The following is a 24486-nucleotide window of genomic DNA, read 5'->3' on the forward strand; positions in this document are numbered from 1 at the left end:
CTGTCTTTTAGCTGCCATGTTCTCCAGGCTCCAGCTTCATATTCATCTCTGAAATCATACTGTATCACTGAGGCTTTTTTTAGATTAAGGAAATATATTTTTTTCTTCTGCAGCTTCTGCACATATGCAGAGAATATGCAGAATTGCACTTTGAACCTCAAGGTATCTGTATGCCCTTCAGAAAAGTGTAAAGTCAGACCTATAGTATTCTAGAAAATGTTTGCATAGCCTTCTGAAATAACCCATTTTTCATACAGTTATGGTAGGGATGTGAACATGAAGATTTTACTTGTCTTTTGATTTAGAAGTGTTTGGCCTTTTTTCTTAATTGAAGCATATTGGGAGAGCTTGACATACTCATGAAGGTCATCTCACATGAAATATTACAGTCCTGTGTGACATGAAATGATATTTCACATATTGCCTTTCAAGTTTAATGTGTGGTCTGGTTGGTGAATAATCAGCTCTGGATTTATTGAGAGCAATCAATCTCAGTCCAATGGGGAATGGAAGAAATATACGCAGCAGTCAGCAGATACTATGGGAACCTGGCTAGCTAAAGAATTGTGTCTTCCCTGCCAATGATTTGCTTCCTGTTTAGCTGGTGAAACCTGATGCACAAGAGCCACTGAATTACTCTAGACCCAGGAAAGCAAAAACTTCTAACAGTACACAAAATAAACACTGTTGTTGTGTTGCTGGTGGTTTTTTTTCCTGAAAGGTGAATAAGAAGTTCTAAAACCTTGGCTGTAAGGTGTGCACTGACATGGATGAAAGTGTGCTGCAGCTTTGTACATCTAAAATGTTCTAGCATTTCATTTCCAGTGCCAAATTGAGAATGTGTGATTCCTGGCATTGCTGAAATGGCATGGTACAATTTTCTGCTCCAGAGCCAAAACCCCATGAATAGATTGAACTTTCATGCAGGCAGAGGGATTTTGAGAAAGCTGTGAAAGTGAAGAGTGGAGGAGAAGTAATGAACAACACTTACTGCATTAATAATGTACCTGGATTATTTCATTGTGCCTGTTGTAGGGAGCAGTCTGGCAACACCAACAAAGTGAATTCCTTGTGGGTTGTGGTTTACAATGGTTCTTGTGACAGCATTTGCACATGGAAGGCCGAGAACTTAGAAGGAACTTTTCAATTCAGAGTAGCAGCTGCAAATATGCTGGGGCTTGGTGAATACAGTGACACAAGCAAAGATATTGTGTTGGCTAAAGGTATGTCCTGTGCTTTTATGTTTCGTTAATCAAGTTTTTTTCAGATTAAATATACTCATTTCAGAAGAGAGACCTATTTTATGATGAAATTGTTGCACAAAGAATGCAGGGTAATTACTGGCAGCATTTACATGTAACCCCAACTGCACTGCTTTGCACAGAACAATAGGCTTGAACTTTGATTCTGCTTGTTTATACTGATTTTTCTCCATGGACCTGCACTTTGCATCGTGATGTGATTCTTGAAGTAAATGCAAGCTTCCATGCTGGATAAAGATGTGAAAATTACTACTTGAGGTCAGTCAGAATGCTAGGTCTGTAAACTGCTGTTATTTTTGAAAATCCCAGCCTGAGTGATCAAGCAGTTGGCACATTCTCTTTACATACATATTGTGGGTCATCATTGCGTAAATAGTCGAGACCTAGAGAAAGAGAACTAATTTGACCAAATCTAGATGTGTCCACATAGCCTACAAGAGAGCTCTGTGCAGAGAAAGACATTTACACGGCCGGCAACTCAAGGGATCTTTCAGGTTTGCTCAACTCTCTGTTAGGTTGATACACACTCATATACACAGTTGTTTACTAGTTTTCCCCTTCTGTTTAACAGATACTGTGACCTCTCCAGATATCACTGCTATTGTTGCTGTGATTGGAGCAGTTGTACTGGGCTTGACTATGATCATACTGTTTGGTTTTGGTATGTGGTTGATTTTTTTTTTTTTTTTTTTTTTTGCATATCTTTGGTTTGCAAGGCATTCAGATAGCAGGAGATGAGCCTCCAGATTTGGGGAAATGCTGAAAAATCTGCAGTATTGGAGCAGGAGGGAATTTCTGTGCTCTCATCTTTTGAGGTCCTAGAGATGTATGGTTACCTTTTCAACATCTAGGAAAGGATAACAATTCACTCTATGTTAAGGCATTTATTGCTGTAGATTCCTTGTAGAAACAGCATATAAATGCTGAAAGAGATCTGACGTTCTCATGTATCCTTATGAAAACTTGTAATTCGCAAGTTAGGTATTTCACTTATTCACCAAAAAATTCATTTTATCCCCTTCAGCCTTTTTCCTTAAGGAAGGATGCAGAGATTATAATATAAATATCCAGAAATGAGGGTCCTATCCTCTCATTTCTCATCTTCACCACTTGATATTGCACCAGCTCTTCGGGTTTTGGTCTTGTCACGTATAGAAGCGGATGCTTGCCTAATTTCACAGTTTTCTGTCTTCTGTGGGAAAAGGCTCATTCACACTTGCTGCCAAAGGGCCATGCTGTACAGAATGACAAAAAAAAAAAAAAAAAAAAGCACAAAAAAAACCTTGCAGCCTTTCAGATCCTATTCACATTCTGGGATGCTCTCAGAGTAAAATATCTTATGCTCTTCTTTTCTATTCCAGTATGGCATCAAAGATGGAAATCAAGAAAACCAACCTTAACTGGGCAGATAGTGCTTGTCAAGGAAGATAAAGAATTAGCTCAACTCAGGGGGATGGCTGAGACTGTGGGATTAGCCAATGCTTGTTATGCTGTCAGGTATGTCCTTGAAGGAAATGCATTTTCAGGACAAAGACATGGAAGAGGGCTTCCCTGGAATAGTTTTTGTCAACATTCACATCCCTGACAACCTGATGTGATGATGGGAGCTGCATCTGCTCAGCAGGGCAGGTCTGCTCTGAAATATGCCCTGCCAAGCTAGTTCCCTAGTATACAGCCTGGCCTGGATTTTCTCTAGCCTACTCTGAGTGCTCACTTCGGCAAGAAACACAAGTGAAGAGGGAGAGAAGGAGACACGGTGTTTTCCAGGAGATTGCGAAACATTCAGGTTTCACCCAAACTCCCCCTAAACGTAGTTCATGAGACAAATAGCATCAGATTCATATAAGAAAGAATTTTATATAATGTCAAGCATTTTTAATTATTAACAAGTGACCAGTATTGATGTTTTGCAGCACTCTTCCTTCTCAAGCAGAGATCGAGTCATTGCCAGCTTTTCCTCGGGACAAATTGAACCTACATAAGTTGTTAGGAAGTGGAGCATTTGGAGAGGTGTATGAAGGGACTGCATTAGATATCCTGGCAGATGGAAGAGGGGAATCCAAAGTAGCAGTCAAGGTAATCACATCTGTGTAGTCCTCTGGAAACGGAATGGAATGTGCAGAGATTTGGCTCAGAGGTTATGCCACTGAAACAAGCATTGAGAGATTTAGATATTTCCTTTCTGGGTTTCTTGCAAGTCACTTAAAGCTGAGTCTATCACTTTGTAACAACTGCTGGGAAATACCATATATTTAAGGCCTTGTCTGTGTCACCTATATGTGCTAAAAGTGATGGCAACATAAGTGTTCTTGTGCTTTCTGTTGAGTAGACTTTGAAGAGGGGTGCAACAGACCAAGAGAAGAGTGAATTCTTGAAGGAGGCACACTTAATGAGGTAGGAGGGCTTTGCCATTGGGTATCCTTCAAAGCTGCTCTCATATGAGTGTGGTGGACTTTGATAGGAACGAGAGCAGCGCTTTTCTCAGATGTGGCGTTTCGGGGTAGTCTCCTGTTTCTTCTAAAACATCTCAGATTGCTACTGATTAATCTCATGAAACTGAAGCTATAAAACTCTTTTGCAAAATTTAAGATTTGGATTGCAAATTTGATATATTGATAGAATGGATTTGTTAGGTTTTGGACTGAGATATTTCAGTCTCTCTGTTCCCTTAGAACTAAGTTGTTAAATAGCAACATTTGGCTGACATTTTTTTTATCAAAATAAATGCATCAAAACAAGCTTATGCTTAGCAGTTTCAATTTAGTGTGGAAATTGTTTTTTAAAACCGTGCATAGTTACCACTAGAGGCTGCCACATACCTATTCTACTGAGGTGCACCCAGAAAAAATAATACATGTCTGCAGTGTGAGAACTTCATATGGAAAAGTCTGCATGTCAGCTCAAAGTCTTGTTCTCCAGAGTCTCCACAGAGACCAGTAGAACTTGAAATTAAGTTTGGCTTGATTTTGAAGTACAATGTGGCTTTCAGATGTATTGATCTACACTTCCTTGATTTCCATTTCATAAATGCAGGATTAGAATAATATTTTGAAAAATGAAATATTTTATTTCCTGCACAGAAAATGTAATATTACTGTTACAATTTGAAATTGATTTTTACAGTGTTCTTTTTTGTTTGTTTGTTTACAATTAAAATGTATCTATGTCTTTCATTACTTTGCCTGACTTTTACCAAGCACTGTACACTGAAAGAGGTTAAAAGGCTCATGAAATTTAAAATGAAATCATGTAATGATGGTGTAAATTCATGATGAAGAGTAAGTGCTGTGTCCAAACTGCCTATGTCTACCTGGCAGTCATAAACCCAGTTAAAAACTCCTCTCTATGAAGTATGGAAATTATATATACTCAGAGCTTCTCCAATTCTGCTTTTTCATGTTATTGTGGGTTTTTTTTAGCTACAAATCCAAACTGAGAAATCCTGTAAAAATATGTTATTGGAATTTATTAGATTCAAATTTAAATACTAATGTGGGCCCACATGTATACCAGTTAAATGAGACAAAGAGAATAGGAAAGGTTAGGTGTTACATATTTCCAGTAGACATTAAATCATAATAATAAAAAGGCATGTTTTATATGCTTTAAATATTTTTTAATGTGAAAAAGAGTGATTTAGTTTCCTTAGAGAGAGGTTAGAGACTTTTCTTGATGTTTATCAGTGATGTTTCAAATTAAGCCAAAGGCAAAAAGGTTACATAGGTGGCTCTGGTTGTTTACAAACCCTGATATTCTTTGTTTAAATGTAGCTTGCATTCTGGGAGTACATTCAGTAGTAGTGTCCTGCTGTCCTAGCTAAGCAAGGACTATAAGTTTCTTCTAGTATTGCTTTGCAGCAGTGGAAAATATTTTGAGCTACCCGTGTGTCAAACAATAATTTGATATTGGTTATTGGTGGGTCATTTGTGTATAAATATATGTAGCAAATTTCAGGGTGCATCCCATTACTTTGGAAATAAGAAATAGCAGCTCAGTAAAGGAAGGACTGCAGGAACTGTAAGGAAAAGATCAGGTGTGCCTTCCTTCCTCTTTTTTTTGTTCTTGAGAGTGACAACATTGTCTGATGGAGAGGTATGTGCTGCAGGGGAACTTTCAAATTCAAAATCACACTTTTTGCTGAAGAGCTTTTGCCCACACCTAAGATTAAATGAACTGAAAGAGATTAGAAGGAAAATGTTCTCCTGTAGTATTTGTTTGTTTATTCTGGTGCATTTGACAGCACTTTAGACACCACCCAACAGTGATGTCTTCAGTTTTCCCAACAGGATCAGGTTTCTCTGGCTGATAGTGCAAGTCCTTTCACACAGCAGAGCAAAGAGAAAACTATTTTCAAACACAATAAATGTGGTTGTAAAAACATGGTCACTGAAAGAGTCAATGAATATTTTGCAGTGTTTGTAAGTTGCAAGATCACAGAGGGCTGATTTCTCTGTCATAATCCCAAGACTTTGGACACATACAAGCAGTTACTCTCATATCTGCTAGTTCTTCTCATGCACATTTTTTTATCTTGAAAAAACAAAATCAGTTGAACAAAACAGTTCTCTAGATTGTAAGATGATGGCATTGTACCTTATGCTTCTATTTCTGTGCGTTTCTCTAAATCAATAGTTCTACTGTGACTACTATAGTAGGAATACTCTACTAAAATAGTAGATACTTCCAGTGTACAGGTGGCAATTCATGTTATTCCAAGATGAGATTACCTTTGGTTATCTTGTCTTACTTCATGTAAACATGATGAAGCGTGCCTTTAACGTGCGTGTATGCGTTAGAGTGCCTGTCAAAGCACAGTGTAAACTCATGCTTTGAAAGGATGTCACAGAATTGCCCCGTGACTAAGCAAGTCAAGGCAATTTAAGTTACTAAATCATGATGTTGGTGGAGGCAGGATTGTAAAGGATAAACCCATTCATTACTTTAGCTATATGCAAATTATTGTCGACCAATTGATTTTTTTCATATTTAATCTTACAGTCATTTATTTCTCTTTAGTAAATTTGATCATCCCCACATTCTGAAGCTACTTGGAGTGTGCCTGTTAAATGAACCTCAGTACCTTATACTGGAACTGATGGAAGGAGGAGATCTGCTTAGCTATTTACGAGGAGCCAGAAAGCAAAAGGTAGGATGACCTCAAGGGATCTATTTTTAACATGTATCAGCCCACAGTTTCTCAGTTTTAATCTTCCTTAACGGCTATGCTGATGTCCAGTTCCTTCTGCATCTGCAGGCTCTGACCTGGCTGATGCCCTGGGATCTCAGCATTAAGTGCTGACCTGGCATTCAGAGTTGCTGTGAAGAAGATTGAATGTCATGTTGAATACCATTAAAACACTGACTATAAGTGGGATTTTTTTCAGTCATGATGTGTCTGTTGAGTCCTTCTCTACGAACACTGTAAAGCAGCCCTTAGAAAAATTACAATACATAATAGCGGTCATGTATCTGGTCCACTAGTCCTCAAAGTTGTTGTTGTTGTCCTTGTGGCTATATCCCAGAAGTCTTCAGAGGAAAGAGGAGAAAAGAATAAAGAATAAACCTCTTTAATTAAGAAGTTAATTAATTTTCATAGTCAGCATGAAGATTAAGAATATTAATGGTACAAGTTTATGTCAAAGGGACTTGACACTGGAATTTTAGAGCACCATAGCAGGTGTCTATTTCATTTACATGATCACATCAAATCCACAGTCAGTGTTGAAGCCTACTGAAAAGTATGTACATGTATTCTACAGAAATAACCTATTCTACTGACTAATACAGCAGCAAGCAAACCTGATATAATAGCAGGAGGAAATATTTGGTGTCCCATTTCTTCCACTACAGCAAAGAAGCAATTCTGAAGGTCCCAGGATATTCTTAGCCCCAAATCAAAGAACAGGATGTGTTACCCTGCCTTGCAGTGTGGTGATTTAGCAGTTTACCCTGCAACTAATTAGCATTTGCTCTATTGGCACACAGATACTTTGCACCTGTTTTGCAAAAATCCTATAAATTTCAGATGAGAAAACAATACCATCTTTGCATGGGGAGGCTGTCATTCTGAGTTTGTAAAGGCAGAAGATGTGGCTAACATTGTCTTTGTTTCTTACAGTTCCAGAGTCCCTTACTGACATTGACTGACCTCTTGGATATATGCTTGGATATTTGCAAAGGTTGTGTCTATTTAGAGAAAATGCGTTTCATACACAGGTACAGAATTTATTTCTTTCACCTTTCAAGCTTTACCCACGGTACCAAGACTAATTATCTTATCTGGGACAAAATACCTGGGAAAGATATCACAATATAACAGGAAGGGTAAGAGAACTGGATTAAAACATGAAGTTATGCTTTTCTGTTAAAATTACTTACAATTTTCTCAAAAAAATGATGGACTGCTCTAAGATTTTATACCAGGGAAGCAAGGTAAACTAGAATATATTGTTCACAATGAGTAGGATCAATCACTGGAACAGGTTGCCCAAGGAAGCTGTGGCATCAGCAGCCTTGGAGATTATGCAAAATTTAACTAGATGAGACCACTAGCTACCTGATCTAACCTGATGAGTGACACTGTTCTGTATAGAAGGTTGAACCATTTGACCTCTGGAGATCTCTTCTCACCTGAGTCGCTCTGCAAAGCTGACTCCATCCTCTTGTTTCCGTAAAATTCAGGGACCTGGCTGCTCGCAACTGCCTTGTGTCTGAGAAGCAATACGGGAGCTGCTCCCGAGTGGTAAAGATTGGTGATTTTGGACTTGCCAGAGATATCTATAAAAATGATTACTACAGGAAAAGAGGAGAAGGCCTGCTCCCTGTCAGATGGATGGCTCCTGAAAGCCTCATTGATGGCGTGTTTACAAATCGCTCTGATGTTTGGTGAGCTATAGTAGGAACACAGCGGTGCGAAAAGAATAGTGAATCCCACAGCAAGAAAATACTGATTTACAGCAGCAATGATAAGCTTGAATATTTCCATCTCAAATAATTCACAAGCTAAGGTAGATTTCTTCCTGTGTGGTGTTTTCATGAATTGGTAAAAAAACTTGGCTCAACAACTGTATCTGCTTGTAAGTATTTCTTTACTTAATGCTCTGGGCTGTAGCCCTGGGATCCTGGATGGGAAAAACTAGTGTTGCTCAATGAAACAGTTTTATATAAGGCCCAATTTTTTTATTTTTATTTTTCCTGTTTGAGCAGTGAATTGACTGCCTATATTCTGTTTTTTTTTTTTTTTTCCATTTTCTTTTCCATTAGGTTAATTGACATTTCCTTCCTACAAACACTTTCCCCTTACCATTTCACCCTGTAGCGATGACTTCATTATTTTGAAGCCCAAATTTCTCAGCCTCACTATGGGAAAGTCATAGTGTTTTGCTGCAGAGGTTTACATGCAAGGTATATTTGGGCAGACTTGGGTTTATGGTGAAGAAGCAGAAACCCTGTCAGGAGTCCTGGAAAAAAGCAAACCAATTCAGTTCCGCTGAACCTGAGATTCACACAGTTTTAGATTGGAGAGCTATGGGTGACAATTGGTGGGCTATAGCTCACCAATTTTGGTCAAGTCTTCGGCCCTACAGCCTATCCATTTAACTGCCACTCTTACCTTTATCTAAAAAGTCTGCTTAGTTCTCTGTGCCAAATCCAATGAGGTGTTGATTGCTTTATGAGTGGTACTTAGGAGAACTTGTAACTCTCTCCATTTCCAGTGACACCTCCAGAGATTTCTAAATGCTTGTTTAAGTGAAGACATACTAAAATGGAGAGTGGTGCCTAGGGATGCTGTACTGCATCTCACCATGTCTAGGAAAGTGTGTTAGTACTACATATTTATTTTAGCAATTCTAGAGCCAGGATTAAGGATGTGTCCAGTGTTTTACATAAAGTTAAAACAACTTACTCCTAATTTTTTTGAGTCTCATTCTTAGACTGGAGCCCTTTTAATTAACTGACGACAGGGAGATTACTCATCATCATCATGGTAATCAAAATTTATTGTTGGTGTTTCTTAGGGCTTTTGGAGTCTTAGTGTGGGAAACATTAACTTTGGGTCAACAGCCGTATCCGGGTCTCTCCAATATAGAAGTTTTACACCATGTACGATCAGGAGGAAGGCTGGAATCACCGAACAACTGTCCTGATGACATGTAAGTTAACTTTGTTTATATATCATTGATAATATTTATAAGACAGAAATAGCTTTATTGCCAAGCGACTATCATTTTGAATGGCTACTTATACCCCTGCAAAATCTAACATCCACTCAGTTTCTTGTTGTTTAGATAAAACAACTTGCACTTGCAGCTGCCCACTTGCTCCTAACTCATCCAATAGTGCAGCCTGTGAGCATGAACTTCAGTGAGAACTGAAAATGAAGTCTTAAAGTTTAGTGGCTGATACATAGCTGTCTTTTAAACATGGCTTTAGAGATAATATAAATTAAGCCTTAGGCATGAATCCAGTAGTAATAACAGGCTGGGAATGCCTGATCAACCAGTTCAGAATTGGTTAGAAATTATTACGACTATAATGAAGAGTTAACTTGGTCCTATATACCATGTGCCATTGATAGTAGACGTAACAAGATTTCTCCCTGATAGCATAGTGTCTTAGCAGAACTCTCTGTAAAAAAGCCAACAAGAGAAGTTGAAGCAGAGCAGAATAAAGAAGTCTGCACTTCTGGTTAGACTTCAACTGAGCTGGGTAAACAAAGGTTTCAATTCCAAACTGTATCTTGAGTACAAAATTCAGCTGTAATTAAAAGAAAAAAAGTGAATGCATATAAGATATCCAACCCATACCAGACAGAGGTGTATGAATGAGGAAATTGAATCTGAGCCCAATGATCACTCAGTATAGCCTGATTTCATGTCCCAAATCCTATACAGCCATTCTGCATAAGCAGTCGCAGAAATGCATTTGACAGCTGGTCCTACAAATGGAAGAAGAGGGTACTTAAGGTACAGAATTCTTACTCCTGGGGCTGAGGAAATGGTTTGAAACTGATCCTGTGATTGGCAAGCCTGGATCTCCATAATAGGTCCCGCATCAATTACAATGCTCTTAGTTCCAAATGGTGATTACTTATCATTATCTGGATATAGCTGAAATATTGCATTAACAATTAAAAGAAAAGGGTGGGGAGGGGGGATGGGGTGGGAAGAAAAAACTATCATTTGGAGGAACTGAAGACATTAGAATTTTAAGAACATGGTGCAAACTGGAAGTGAAATGACAGCACTAAGGGGACCCTAACAGCAACTTCAGTTTCAATATTTTCTGCTGAAAAATGTTTCCTTAAAAAATTCCTGGCAGCTGACCCGCAACTAAAAAAGCACAGGAGATGAAGTATACCCATATAACAGTTCAATGTTCAAGCTCACACAAAGGTTTATAAACTGCCTTTAAAGTGAACAGCAAGATCTTCAGAAGAAACAAGAAAAGGTTCACCTAAGTATTTTTTTTAAATCCCTAGGACTCACAAATTAGCATATCAGGTAGAGCTTACACTCTCATCCACAGGCTGTGACTTGTAGGATCAGGACCTAACAGTATCAGCCTGGTTTCTGAAAGCCAAGGGGCTGAATGAGCTCTTAGATTCCTGTATCGTCTTTTTATCTCATTTGGTGAACGCTCAGCACCTGCGTGCAGCTTCTGTCAGTAGCCTAAATAGCTTTTTTGCTACTTTGTTCGGTCATTAATGGCATGCTGAGATTCTTGACATTCCTGCTGCTCTCCGTGTGGTTTTGAACCTGCATCGGGACATCAGAAGTCGGTGACTGTCTTCCCGATAATTTGGCTTTCTCATTGTCATTTGACAAAACAAACCATCGTTGATAGGAAGAGAGTTCAAAGGCCAAATTACTTCAGCTGAGAAGTGTTTAGAAGTCTGTGGTAGGCTTGCTCTGCAAGGGCAAGGAGAGCTGACACAGAAACCTTGGGTGTGAAAGCATTAGGAAATGGGATTGTTTTCATTTTTTAGGGCCAAGGGAAGAGAAGTTCTGCCCCTGGCCTCCTTAAGATATTGTTCCAGAAGGTAATCATCTGCTTTCCTCAAGAGAAGAGCAGATACATAAAGCTTGGTAATGAACTGAAAAAGAGACTTGGGGATCTGTAGATGAGCTGTGTTTATCGAAATATGAATCAGATGTATGAATGACACTAGTTGTGCAGTCAGAGATTCACATCTAGTACAGCAAATGGTCCATTAAAAAGTAGTTGTTTCAAAAGACTGTCTTAGGAATGCAAAAATGTTCTGAATCTGCGTTTGTCAAGTTCTTGTTTCATAAGTGACTTTGTGGATCATTTCTTATTTCTTTTTCCCTCTGTTGGTTTCTGGCTGTCTGTTTCTCCCTTCTGTCACAACAGCAGTGCTCAGCACACCTCTGTGCACAAGGCTCTGCCCATCAGAGTCCAGATACTAACCTGCAGTTCAGGTCCTCCCCTTGAATATTCTACAAATCATCATGACCAGAAAGTGGGTGGTTTGGTTTCCAGCATCCAAGGCTGGCTTTTGAACTGAATGTGACAGATACTTTGCTGCCAACAGAAGGAAAAACAGTTATTTCTCTTCATTTTGAGTCCAATTCAGCACTTTTCTGTCTGTATTTTTGTTTTTTGATCTTTGTCATCAATAAGCAGTACACCTGAAAGTAAGTAAGGAGAGGAAGTGATTCAGTGTCTGGAAGTTACTATCACTTTCTAGATCCTTAAGATTTCATTGAATTCTTTTGAGAAGCTGGTATCACACTAACAGATCTGCAACTGTGTGATATAGGTTGGTGAAAAGTGGTTCTGAAAAAAATATACTAACGTTTTTCACCCAAATACAATATTTTAATGAAAAATATCATGGAAAAATCTGTAGTAGAGAGATGTCCCTCTGTTGTCATCAGGAATTCTGTAAAACACTGAGTTGTGTTGAAGGACAGCAGCCTCCTTTTTAATCTGGACCCTCTAAGCAAGCCAATTCATTTCACATAACTCAGATCTCACAGCAAGGCTGTTTGTCAGGGGAGGATTTGAACTTATGGCTTAGAGGTGAATACTCTGCATTCCTTTAAGAGCTTCCTGAATCGTCCTTTCACTGACTGCTCAAATGCTGCGCTCTGGTTTTGAGGCCCTAAGACCCCTCTCCCAACATTTAACGTATCCAGGTGTTGATTGCAGTTTGGTTTTCAGCCCTGCTCCCCCTTGCTTTTGTAAGATTTGTTTTTGTGTGTCTGGGGCTTGCCACAATTCATGCCCTCGAGTAGGCAGTGTAAATCAGCCCTATCCTTTAGACAAACAGGAAAGGTAGTTTTTCCACTGAATGATACCAATAGGTTTGTACAGGTCGGGCTAGGATCCCTGCACCCGGCGGAAACTGATACCATTTTTGCCTTTGATGGGAAAATGTACTCGTATTTGTTTTGGTCTGGGAGCAGAAGTCTAAATTAACCTTCTCTGTACCAAAGAGTTTGCTTTGAATATCTTTGAAGCTGCAGTGGTGTGAACTGAAGGAGAATAAAATAAGCTAATAGCTTCAAGTTCATTTTTTTGTTTTAGTGAAATTTTTACTGTCAAAGAATTATTTTCTTGTCTGGTTCCTCAGAAAATATTGGCCGCTTTTTAGGAGAGAGAGTTGTGAGAGTTGTGAGCAGGTATTGGTGGGATTTTGGGGGGCTTTTTTTTTCTTTTTTTCTTTTTCTTTTGCCTTACAATGTTATAGCTTCTCCCAATCTCAAAAAATATATCCATCGTTGGCAAAACTGAAAGCATTCATGGTGAGTATTCCCGGCAACTGACCCATAATCTGCTTTTCTTCCCTCAGCAGCTGGTGGTAATCTTTGCACCATGTATGAACACTTCAGAAGTTGAAAATCTACACTGAACTTGCTTGTCAGATGATTAAATGATGAGATGGATGATTTTATCATCTTTAATACTTACCTTTTAACAATTCTTATTTCCAGACGTGATTTAATGACACGATGCTGGGCCCAAGATCCTCACAACAGACCAACTTTCTTTTATATTCAGCACAAACTTCAGGAGATAAGGCACTCTCCACTGTGCTTCAGCTACTTCCTTGAAGACAAAGAGTCGGTGACTGGATTCATCAACCAAGCTTTTGAGGGTAAGCCTGGGCAGCACTGTCACTACACCTTCTGCCCAAAGCTGCAACAGTGTAAACATAGAATCACAGAATGGCTTGGGTTGGAAAAGATCTTAAAGCCCACTCAGTTCCAGCTCCTGCCATGGGCAGGGCTGCCACCCCAGATCAGACTGCCTAAGGCCCAATCCAACCTGGCCTTGAAAACTTCCAGGGATGGATGAGGGTATCCACAGCTTTTCTGGGCAGGATGTGCCAAATAATTTTTCTCTGAGCAAATAATTTTTCCTCTAACATCTAAACTAAATTTCTCCTCTTTTAGTTTAAAGCCATTCCCCCTTGTCCTATCACTATCTGCTCACGTAAAAAGTTGATCTCTCATCTGCTTATAAGCTCCCCTCAAGTACTGGGAAGTTGCAACTTTCCTGTCTCTGTGAACTCGTGAGGACTTATTAGGCATCATTAGGTATGATACGTTAGGTAAAGCACATGTAAAATTACCAAGCAAAAAACGTATGAGGTTGAGACTGAGCAAGCATCGCAAAACACATCCAATTCAGACCTAACTTCAATTTCTCCATTTGCTAATGGTGGCACTTGGGCATTTGCTTTAGGATTACTGGTTCAGTAGTTGCCTGAAACAGAACATAAATTAGGTACCTAAGTAAGGCAGACTTTATCTTTGCCTGGGATAGATCCAACCAAGAATCACAGCATGCCTCTGCTTTGCACACTGTGTGTGAGTAAAATGAGGTGATGTTAGAGAAGATATACTCAAGACAATGGACACAACAAAGCCCAATTAGAGAAGAATACTGTTAAAATTTTGTAGACAGAAATCTGAAAAGTCAAATCTGAAAAGTCAAATCTGATGTCAAATCTGAGCAGGTGTGACTCAGAGCACCTAAACATGAAAATGAACATTCTGACTGAGCCAGAACAAGATTTTCCAATCCTGCAGTAATTCCCAAATGGCTAAATCTAGGAAAAAAGTGGAGTCTTAGCAAACGGTGTGATTTGAAAGTCTTCAAAAAGAAGGTTTTTATCTCTTGAAATATCTCACTTTTATTTCACAGTTACTTTTAATTTAACTTGTTTCCTTATTTTGCTTTTCTAGTGGAAAATATAAATAAATAAATAAACTCTGTTAAATGAAGTGCTTCCCAATCCAAAAAAAAAAGCAAAAACTAGCAATTGCTAAAATTTCTAGAAGTTTTTTTTCCCACAAAAAGTTTTTGAACTGGAAACTCACTCTGTCTCGTAAACAGTTTTAATACATTAGTATTTTGTGATTTTCCCCACCCTCAAACAAATTGTGATCAATTCCAGAAATGATGCAGCATTCACTTATGCAATTACATAGCCATTTTCCAATATATTTTATCTACATTCAATTGACTGACATTGTCAAATTCTCTATTAATGATAGTCTATTCAATATTTTGCTAGTCTTTGTCATTCAATGATGTTTTACAAAAGTCAAACTCCCCTTCCCCATCATAATTTCTCTCTTTACCAAATCCACTCAGTATGACATGCTCATACGTCTTTACAAAGCCAAAGATTCTATCACTGACACACTGGAACCAAAGTAAGCTAAATGATAACCTATCATTTTCTGCTTTTTTAACCAGCTGTTTTTGCATCCTTACCCAATAATGAAATGCTTAGTGCATATGCATGTAATATAATTTGCTAATTTCTTTAAGGGCATCTTTGCTTTGAATAGTGGTGTTCGGGAAAAAAGATATTTAATCTGTCACAAATCTAAGCCTGGAATTAGCTCAGGAAATGATTACAGCCAATTAATTAGGAACCTTGCCCAAGCTAACAGGCCTTATATTTTGTATGGATTTTATCTCACCTAAATGCAGCTATCTGGAAGCTACAAATCTCATCTCAGATACTCGTTCATAGTTTATCTGTTGGTTATCTTCTTCTTTCCTCAAGAGCCTTTACAAGTCCATTCAAATTGTACGCTGCAAACTTGACTGAAGGCCTAGAGTCTTGCTAATGTTTTAATGTTACCATATTATCTGATCAGGGAACCATGCCTGCAGGGTTTCTGCAGATATCCAGCTTAAACTCATTCAATTATTTCTTTGCCTGAAATGTAAACATTTTGTAATGGAGTCCAGAGTAATGCTGGCTCCAGAAGTGTGGCTGTTTTATGCAAGGACTAGCAATTCATGTGCTAGTCAAACTTCAAGAATAAAATGCACGCTCCTTCGTGATCCCGCCACACACAGTTTGGGGCATGAAGTCTCAGTCTGCAATTTATAAAATGCTGCAGAAGTAAGTGATTTTTAAAGTAGCTCTAAGTTTGCATTCATTTTTAGCTAGAACTAAATGGAGCACTTCTTGTGTTTGCAATAGTAGTAGGAAGATGACAGCCAGAACAAATAATCCAAAATACCATTCCGTGATGGATTGTCCTGGGCAAGGTTTTCCAAAAACGTTACGTAGTCATTGGCCTTTGTGTGTAATGAAACTCCTGTCGTTACCCTGCTGCCAAGAAATGCGTGCTCTCACCAGGAGATGTGGTTTCAAAAGAAAGAGCCAAATGTCAAGCAAAGTGTAATAACAGAACTCAAAATAACTATAATATTTAGCTTTACATGGGAAAATACATATTCAAAATTCTATTAAACCTTACCTGCTTGTAGTTAGCTAGGCCATTAGCAGGTCTGCACATGCTGTTAACACAGTTTAATAGGTAGAAGTGCTGAAAAATGTTAGACTTTCTTATCAACATTATTACTGATGCAGTACGTCAAGCAGATTGCAAGTATGGGTGAACTAATATAGAAAGTATGTCAGTGGTCTAGAGAGCACACCAACAGGATAGTGAAGGGATGATAAAAAAGATACCAGCTTTGCTGCTGCAAGAGTTACCCATATAAAGAAGGCAGAAAATAGCAAATAGGTCCAAACACCAGCAGCTCCTTGCATCAATGTTTAGAAAGGGAGTAAAGGATCTCAGTCTGACTTTACTTCCTTGACCAAAAGATGGTGAGTATGGCCAGCTATAAGCAACCATACTTCTTCCAGCACCAAATGACTAGGAAGCAACCCACTGGGATGTGCAGATTAGTTCTCAGGCTATGGCAGCAGTGGCCCAAAGCCACCTTTATACAGAATAACCTTTTTACAGAAAAAAAAAAGGTCACAGACAGGAGAACATGAGTTTGTTCTTTTGGGATAGCTGTCTACAGAATAAGTACTGCAGGTAATACATATAAAGCATCAGTTTCACTAAATATTTTCTGCATATCTGGGGGATCTCTATGGGTATTTCCTTACCTACTGAAAGTAGCGTTAATGAGAGTTATGTACCTAGATCTGCTTTTACCTCATTCCTGCTATATTTCAGCAGATGAGCACAATACCAGCCCCAGCACCCATTGCAAGTGCCTCTGTATCAAGAGAATTTAAAGGCTCTTGTTATCTACCAGTTGAGCATTTACTCTTCTTGCTCTTACAGGCTTTCCCAGGGCACTGACTGTGGGCATGCAAGAATTGTTAACATTCTGAGTGAGGGAAGTGCTTTCCATCTGTAGCACTGAGATATTTGTGGGCTACCTTATTGGTTTTGAATCAAATTTGAATTGATTCAAGAGCCCCACTCATGACTGAAATATAGGCTGTTCTTCCCTCCTTTTCAAAAAGTGCAAAAGAAACATCACGAATCATTTTGCTAAAAGCATGGTCCTGCGTTGCTGTAAAAATAACCAGTCCATCTATTCTCAGAAACAAATTTTTACATTTGTGCATTCAAGACAGCGCTATATTTTTCAAGTCCCAAGCATTACCCTTTATGGGTATGGAAACACCTGTCTGTCTTGGCAAACATCTTTGTCAACATCAGACAACTGGGCATTAAGCAGCTGGAGCAGCTCCTTGCCTTTTTGATACAGGAGGACTATTCTTATTGGTGCTGCTCCCAGTAATGCATTCTGGACCTATAAGGAAGAAATGTAGAACTGCTCAAAAACTTTGTCAGAGCATGACACTGTTACTGCTGGAAGAGGCTGTCCTGATGAGAGCAGATAGAAGGCTGTTTGAGGAAGCCTGAGGAAATCCATAGTTGTGACAATTGCCACAGTTACCTTGCAATTATTTTGCAGACAGGAGGAAAATTTTACCATCAAAGCTACCTGACAACATTTATTCTGAGAAAAAAAAAATCACATTTAAAAAGGCTGATAATGTGATTTGAGTGTGGTAAAACTATGTGGATCATACTTGATATATCTTTTTCTTTGAGTATAATAATGTGGGGAGAGGAGTTCTGGCATGACTAGACAAAAACAGCAACTACAGCAAAAACTCCTCAAAAGATGCTTACATTTGCCCTCAGTATTTTGTTTTGTTCAAGAGCTGTAAGTGTTTTTGTTTAAAAAAAAATGGAAACAAGTTCAGCCTTAAAAGATCATGTTTTAATCCCTAAACTGGACATGCCTCTTGGAAAATGTGGGAAGCTAAAACACTCAGTGTATTTAGTTCTTTTTTCAGCAATTAAGACACCTGCTAAAAATGTCACTTTTTTTTTTTAAGTAAGTACAAAACTTTTCATTGATGGGATTTGGTATTAAAGTCTGGGATCAGTGCTCTCATTGTTAATTATATGTCTGCTGACTGGGTACTACTGGATTGCTTTGTAAATCACTAGCTTATTTTCCTAAAACTAGCTGCCTTTTAGAAACTATTCTGCACACTTCTCCAGTCTTAAAGTAATCACTTGGACAAACGGAAGCTTCTCTGAAGCAGATGTGTTGATAAGAGACATTTTTTAAACCTTGTATCTAGCCTCCTTTGTATTTTTCTGAAATTCAGTAATCCTCTTCCCCACTTAGTTCAGTGAGTGCCTGACCCAAAGCCAGGAGGGGTCAACAAAAAGGCTTCTTCCAAAACAGTGAATGCTTACAACACTGCAGGAAAAGACAAACTTGATGGGGTGATCATTTTGTTTGTGTTCCCTAGACAAATGCTTTCTGATTCCAGAGAGTGCACGTGAGCTCTATGACATTGCATGGAAAGTAATGCTGAAACTTTGTCTTGCAGTGAGTGGAAAAAATGTATTATAATATCAGATCATCTGATTTTATAAATGACATTTGTGTTGTATGAGTGTGCAGATATAACCAACTAAAATTTAGGTGCTGTGCTTACTCTGTCTGTCTAGGCTGCTTGATAGTCACCAGAGAGTTGTACACATGTTCAGGGGACATTACTGTGTAAAGGTCAATATGAGAAATGAATATTTCCACAAAAACGCATCCTTCTCTCTCAATTGACTGTAATGGGAGCCTGGGAAAAAGGCCTAAACTAGATATGTAACATCTGAGTAATCAAAACTTGGTAAAATTTATCCTACTTTGTGACCTGGAGAATGGAGGTGCTTCCCTATTTATGTATCAAGACACATTTTATTGAAACAAGTGTGGAGCTGGCTGGTTTTGGTGCTCTTTTATTAAGCATGACAATGAACTAGTTAATAAAAAAGTTTATATGTGTGTTTCCCAAGACAGTATCTTGTATACAGGCATTTCAATCCATGAATCTCTAAAAAAAAAACTATCAAAATGTGGAGGAAAAGTAAACATTCAGTGCTTCAAGTAGTTTAGTGCAGTAAAAATGCACGATGGACAAAATCCTTGCTTTTAGCATCTTTAGTGTCTGATAGAATAGCAAGGTCGGTGAGTCACTCTCAAGCCATGCAAGATCATACGCTTCGTTAGACAGGAAACACAGATATATCTCCACTGATACATAATACAGAGCAGAGCATTAAAACGGATATATATTTGTTCTATTTATATTCTTACTGGCAATGTGTAGAAACTGAAACACAGCACCTCCAGCTCCAGGTGGCCAACAGGTATTGGCCAAACACTCCAAGCACAGGAATACCTCCTGGAGCTGTTTGACTCAGTTGAGATGAAGCTGTCACCTTTTCTCCCTTAACAAAGGTACATCACCAGGCACTTCCTCTGCAGATGTTCCCATTGTGGGCACCTTTCTATTATGCCAGTCAGACTCTCGTTCACTCCCATGCAAACTGTGCAGAAGGGGCAAGGGGCAGAGTACGTAAGAGAAAAACCAAGATACAAATGGTAAGAAGTAAATGTGACTGCACTTCTAAACATGTAGTCATTAACCTGTTGAAGGTGCTAAGCATCATATGCCACTGTGTTATCCAGAATTAGCTATGTTTCAGGCTGGATGCTTAGCTGTTGTAAATTGCTGATGTCCCACTTGTTTTTATGGAGCTTTGCTAATTTGCGCTAGCTGAGGATCTGGCCTTGAAATAGCTATAACAGAAGATCAACATCTCCAGATCAGTTTGTTCTGAATCTACCAATCAGCTTCTCTATGGACTTTTTTTCCTCTTATACATTGTCACCTTCTGAAATTAAACACCTCAAAACCATCTGCTTATCAAGACATCACAACAATTTGCACCCTTCCAGGCAGGATTTCAAAACATGCTTTGGGCCTGCACAGCTTGTAGTGAGGGCAGAGAAAGGGACTCTGCGCTGGAAAGGCAGGATACATGACCCCACTCACATGGCCACTGCCTCCTGCAGGAAGCGGCGGGCTGGGATGCTGGGATTTGGAGGGGGAAGCATAGATTTTATCAGGTTGGGGCTGGCCTCCTCAGAGGAGCCTAAGCAAGCAAACTCCATCCGTCATGAGTATGAGTCAGGCGATCAGTGTCTTGTGTCACTTAATGTGGGGTCCTTTAGACCAAAGTTCTGCCTACCCATAAAGAGATTCATTGTAATTAGTTTACCTGCAGTTTAGCTCAGATGTTGTACTTACAACTAGTACTGGGGAAAACTCCCAAGAGGTCATGCATTTAGGAACTGACACAAGTATTTACACAGCTACAGTGCAGAGCTTTGAACATAGTATTTTAATTATTGGGAGCAGTCTACCTGAGGGAGCATGGAGCATGGCGGGAACTCAGAGTTCTTGTATTGATCACTGTGCTGCCGAGCCAGCCTACCTCATGCCCTGATGTAGGTTGTTTGGAGTGTATGTGGGTAACTCTACACTGTGCAGTCCACAGTATGGACAAGCCAGCAGGATTTAAGCATTTGGAGTTGACTTCCCAGCACGACTCCAGATTCTATTAAGGTGTTGCTTGGACGCCTCCTCTCGGTACGTTTGTTGCCTCAGCCAGGCTCTGCTTGTGAAATCTGAGGGGATCACATCACATGGTTTATCCTGCATTTACTCACGTATAACCCAGCATGACTATACATCAATCAACTAATTTTAGCAAAGTTAAAATTGAAAAGAAAAGAGAGATATGTCATGAATATCTCCATCTCCAGCTTTTATCTTTCTTCTAATTATTGATGTTCTTTGGAAGGGACTTCCTAACTTTATTCAAACTTCTCTACTTTGTCTTATGGCTTTCCAGGATACTGGTGGTGCCTCTAGGTCTCATATTTGTGGGGGAAATTTCACAAAAAAAATGATTTTTTCTTAACTGTTAATTTTCAGTATCTTCTGTCTCTCATGTAATTTCTGTCTTTCTTCTGTCTGTCATATAATTCAATGAGCAAAAACTATTTGCTTGTTTGCTGACTTATTTGAGAGGCAAGCATTGTACTGCATAACCTGACATCTTTGCACAGAGTTTTTGGCTTGTACAGCAAAATGGTGCTAAGCTTTCATGGGCACTGAATACTATGCTAAGAGAAGACAACACAATGGTAAAGGAAAGGACTCTAGTAGTCAAAAATCTCATGGCAATGGCTGTGCAGCTTGTGTGCGTCATGCTATAGAAGAAAGTATATCAACACTATCTTCTTCCTCCTTCTTTTCATGGGATATGAGCATTCCACATACATGCACACAAAAAAGTACTTCTTGCTTGTTTTGTCTCAAAAGCTCAAAAAGTAAGACAAAGCTAAGCTGTTGATTTTTAGCTCTTTTTCTCTGCAGTAAGAAATACAGTGGCATATGGGTTAAAAAAGGATTATAATATTTAATATATTCTGTAGATCTTCAGACCTGTTGGGGAAAGAATTAGTAATGTATCTATATATCTGGTAAAAATATCTCAGTGACCTCATACTCACATTTGTGTAAACATCACCTCATCAGTTCCAGATACTTATACAGGAAACAAATCTGAATGCTCCTCCAGTGTTCTATACTTAGGCAGGTCAGCCGGCATATGTCTGGTCTGTAAATACCAAGTTTTACTTGGGTCCTTATTTTAAGGTTTCTCTCTTAAGAGTTTGCTGCAAACATACTCTCAGCATTTGCCAGCTTGCCTTTTCCAAGGCAACTTGTGCCTGAGAGTTTCCATTAAAATATTTATTAAACAAAAACCACATACACAGAACAGTTGTACTGGTTGGTGAACACTTGGTTGGGATTGAATTACTAAATATTGCCATAATAGTCCTGAAGTGACAAAGTGAGTATCAAATGATTTTTTGTGGCTCTCAGTCAGTATGGTATATGAAGGCAGTTCGTGCTGTCCCAGTCTCCACTTTGATAACAGGTTTCTAAATTCAAATCTCTTATTCATGCTTTTTCCTCATAGTATTTTCTAGTGGTCTCTAGTATGTGGAGAACACTTTTGAGTTTGTAGTAGATGTGTGTGTGTCATTATAAGTGACATAATAAATTGTTTGTTGTCCCACAGCAACAGGTTTTGCAACAGCAAAACACCTGTGATTCTCATGAGTAGATAACTATGAATGTCATGCTTCATTTTCCAGTTGTGAAGTAAAATAAGGGGGGAGCATAATAATAATAATAATAAAAGTGTTCTTAGGAATAAATGCACAGAATAGCAACAGTTATAGCATGAGCTTTTAGTTAATCACTTGAAAAAATTTATAGTACCTGCAATAGATTTTAGACAACGATGTACATGCAAACAGCATCAAATTAAGAAAAAAATGTAAAGCTTTTAGTAGTGGATAGAAGTTATTGTACTGCTGAGTTCATGTTTCCTTGAAGACAGAGTATTACAATTCTTCTAGAGAGGGAATATACTGCAATTTAGTAGGCAGAAAACTGCCCATGTTACAGGACTCTATTACTGTATTACTAGCAGGGTAACAAAAAACTACAGATTAAAACCATTTTAGCTTTGTGCAGGCTATCTTTCCTACCAAAAGAGGCCACGTATTCATAAATGTTGTTACCATCTGCAAAAGTATTAATGGTGATGACCAAACATCCTGAAGTGATTTGGTGGAAGGTATAATCCCCGCAAGCAATAGCAGAAAATAGGTTTGACTCATCAGTCACTCTTCACTCAGTCACTAGACAGACTTTCTCTACCAGCTGATTTTGTGCTTTTTCTAATACTACCTGTATATCACTGGGTTGTTACCTTTCTTTTTTTGTTTTGTTTTGTTTTGTTTTGTTTCTTTCTTTGTAGATATTGATGTTCCACCTGCAGATTCAGACAGCATTCTTTCAACCACTCTAATGGAAGCAAGGGATCAAGAAGGCCTAAATTATTTGGTAGTAGTCAAAGAAAGCAACCAAGATCAAGGTAGCGTCAGCTCTGCAGAACTTACTTCGGTCTAATTCCATCTGTCTAATGCTCCGCTTGAGGACAGAAGAGAGAACTCTACCAAAGAAGATGTAAGACGGAGAAAATATTATGCACTTTATATACATTTAAAGATTTCTTAAAAGAAACACTAACACTCTAAAACACCAGAACTTCCAGAGAACGTCATAAGGTACTGAAACTTGTGTACAATAAGACAACAGTCACATATTTTTTATTTTCTAAATGCTAAGTTTCATGCATTTCACAAGAAATAGATTAAGGAAATAAAACTTGCCATCAGAGAGAAACTTTATGCAGAGACATAAACCTTGGACGCAAGCATTCCTTCCAAAAGAGAAGTACTGAAATGCTGTCTCATAGAAGGGAACCACCTGATCATGAAAAGAAAAACAGTTCAAATATAGCTTCATTGAGCACTCATGAGATTATAAAAGTTGAAAAGCTAACAAATGCTAGTTGTATTTTTCTGATCTCCAAATCTGTAGGCAATTGAAGAAAGGTGGCTGGATTGTTCACAGCAGGGATGGTCTACTTTATCATTTAATTTAAACATACGCTTCCAATCATCTCAAATTTTAAGTTGTACAGTTATTGATCTGAGAATCTAGTATCCACATTCCTTTTCCCTTTTAATGTTGATCACCTTTCATTTCTTAATTGACTGGATAACGGTAAATGTTTTTACTTTATGTCCTTAGAGATCAAATCAAAATATATAATAAAACAATATACAAATAATTCCTGAGTAAATGGAAGCAATAAGCTCTTTAGAATGTTTCATCATGAATAGGAATTTATAAATTTTGCAGAGATATTTACTGACATCTGTCAGGAAGCTAGATTAATGTCCTGCTTTTATGCAAACTCTTGATAGTGGGGAACACTGGAGAGTAGTGAAAATGCAAATGCTAAAATGTTTAATGCTAAAATGTAGATATTTTTAAGGAACATCACTGCTGAAGTCAAACTCCAAAAGTTTCTCAAATGGAGATCCAATACAGATAAACAAGATGTTTGGCATTTGACTATTTGAAAGTCTTTCTTCAAATTTAATCGATTTAATTCCAAAAACTGAGGTACTTTGGAATTAATACTCTTTAAAAATCATTGGCCAAAAAACAAAACAAACAAAAAAAAACCTACCAAACCAAACCAAACCAAACCAAACAACCGATTCAAATTGGCTGTTACCATGTCATTTTTTCCTTTTACAGTTTAGCCACACTTGTACACGTACAAGCCACAGTTGCCAATACCAACAGTTGAATTCTTCTATCTTTTCTTCTCTTAACCTACATTCACCAGGCCATTAGTGATGGATAAATAAATACTGTATAATGTTTCCTCCCTCTTCAATTTCTGTTTGATTAATTGTACAGCTATTCCTTCCATTTCAGTAACTTATACATGAGTAACATTTACTAACAAGTAACACATTCTAACAGGAAACTGGGAAGATCTATGTTCTGTGGTCACAGCACCAGGATGACTTCATATGCACGTGCAATTCCACTTAACTCAAGAAGACTGCTCAGTCAGCAAGATGCAGACAAAAGGTTGAGAAT

The 24486-nt window shown here is 38.4% G+C and overlaps 1 protein-coding gene across 2 annotated transcripts in view; it reads left to right on the top strand.

Annotated features, from left to right (window-relative positions):
* ROS1 (ROS proto-oncogene 1, receptor tyrosine kinase) overlaps positions 1-24277 on the top strand; it is a 74488-nt gene extending 50211 nt beyond the window's left edge. For both annotated transcript variants that reach the window (XM_085217421.1, XM_010707442.4), the window contains 11 exons: positions 1036-1223; positions 1834-1923; positions 2624-2759; positions 3176-3338; positions 3592-3656; positions 6279-6408; positions 7381-7478; positions 7944-8147; positions 9281-9415; positions 13223-13386; positions 22781-24277. In XM_085217421.1, the coding sequence (XP_085073547.1) occupies positions 1036-1223; positions 1834-1923; positions 2624-2759; positions 3176-3338; positions 3592-3656; positions 6279-6408; positions 7381-7478; positions 7944-8147; positions 9281-9415; positions 13223-13386; positions 22781-22932 (1525 nt within the window). In that variant the 3' untranslated portion in view covers positions 22933-24277. The remainder of the gene's footprint in view (positions 1-1035; positions 1224-1833; positions 1924-2623; positions 2760-3175; positions 3339-3591; positions 3657-6278; positions 6409-7380; positions 7479-7943; positions 8148-9280; positions 9416-13222; positions 13387-22780) is intronic.
* The last annotated feature ends 209 nt before the right edge of the window (positions 24278-24486 follow it).

Source organism: Meleagris gallopavo, chromosome 2 (genome assembly GCF_905368555.1).
Source record: "Meleagris gallopavo chromosome 2, MGAL_WU_HG_1.1, whole genome shotgun sequence".
Lineage (NCBI taxonomy): Eukaryota > Metazoa > Chordata > Aves > Galliformes > Phasianidae > Meleagris > Meleagris gallopavo.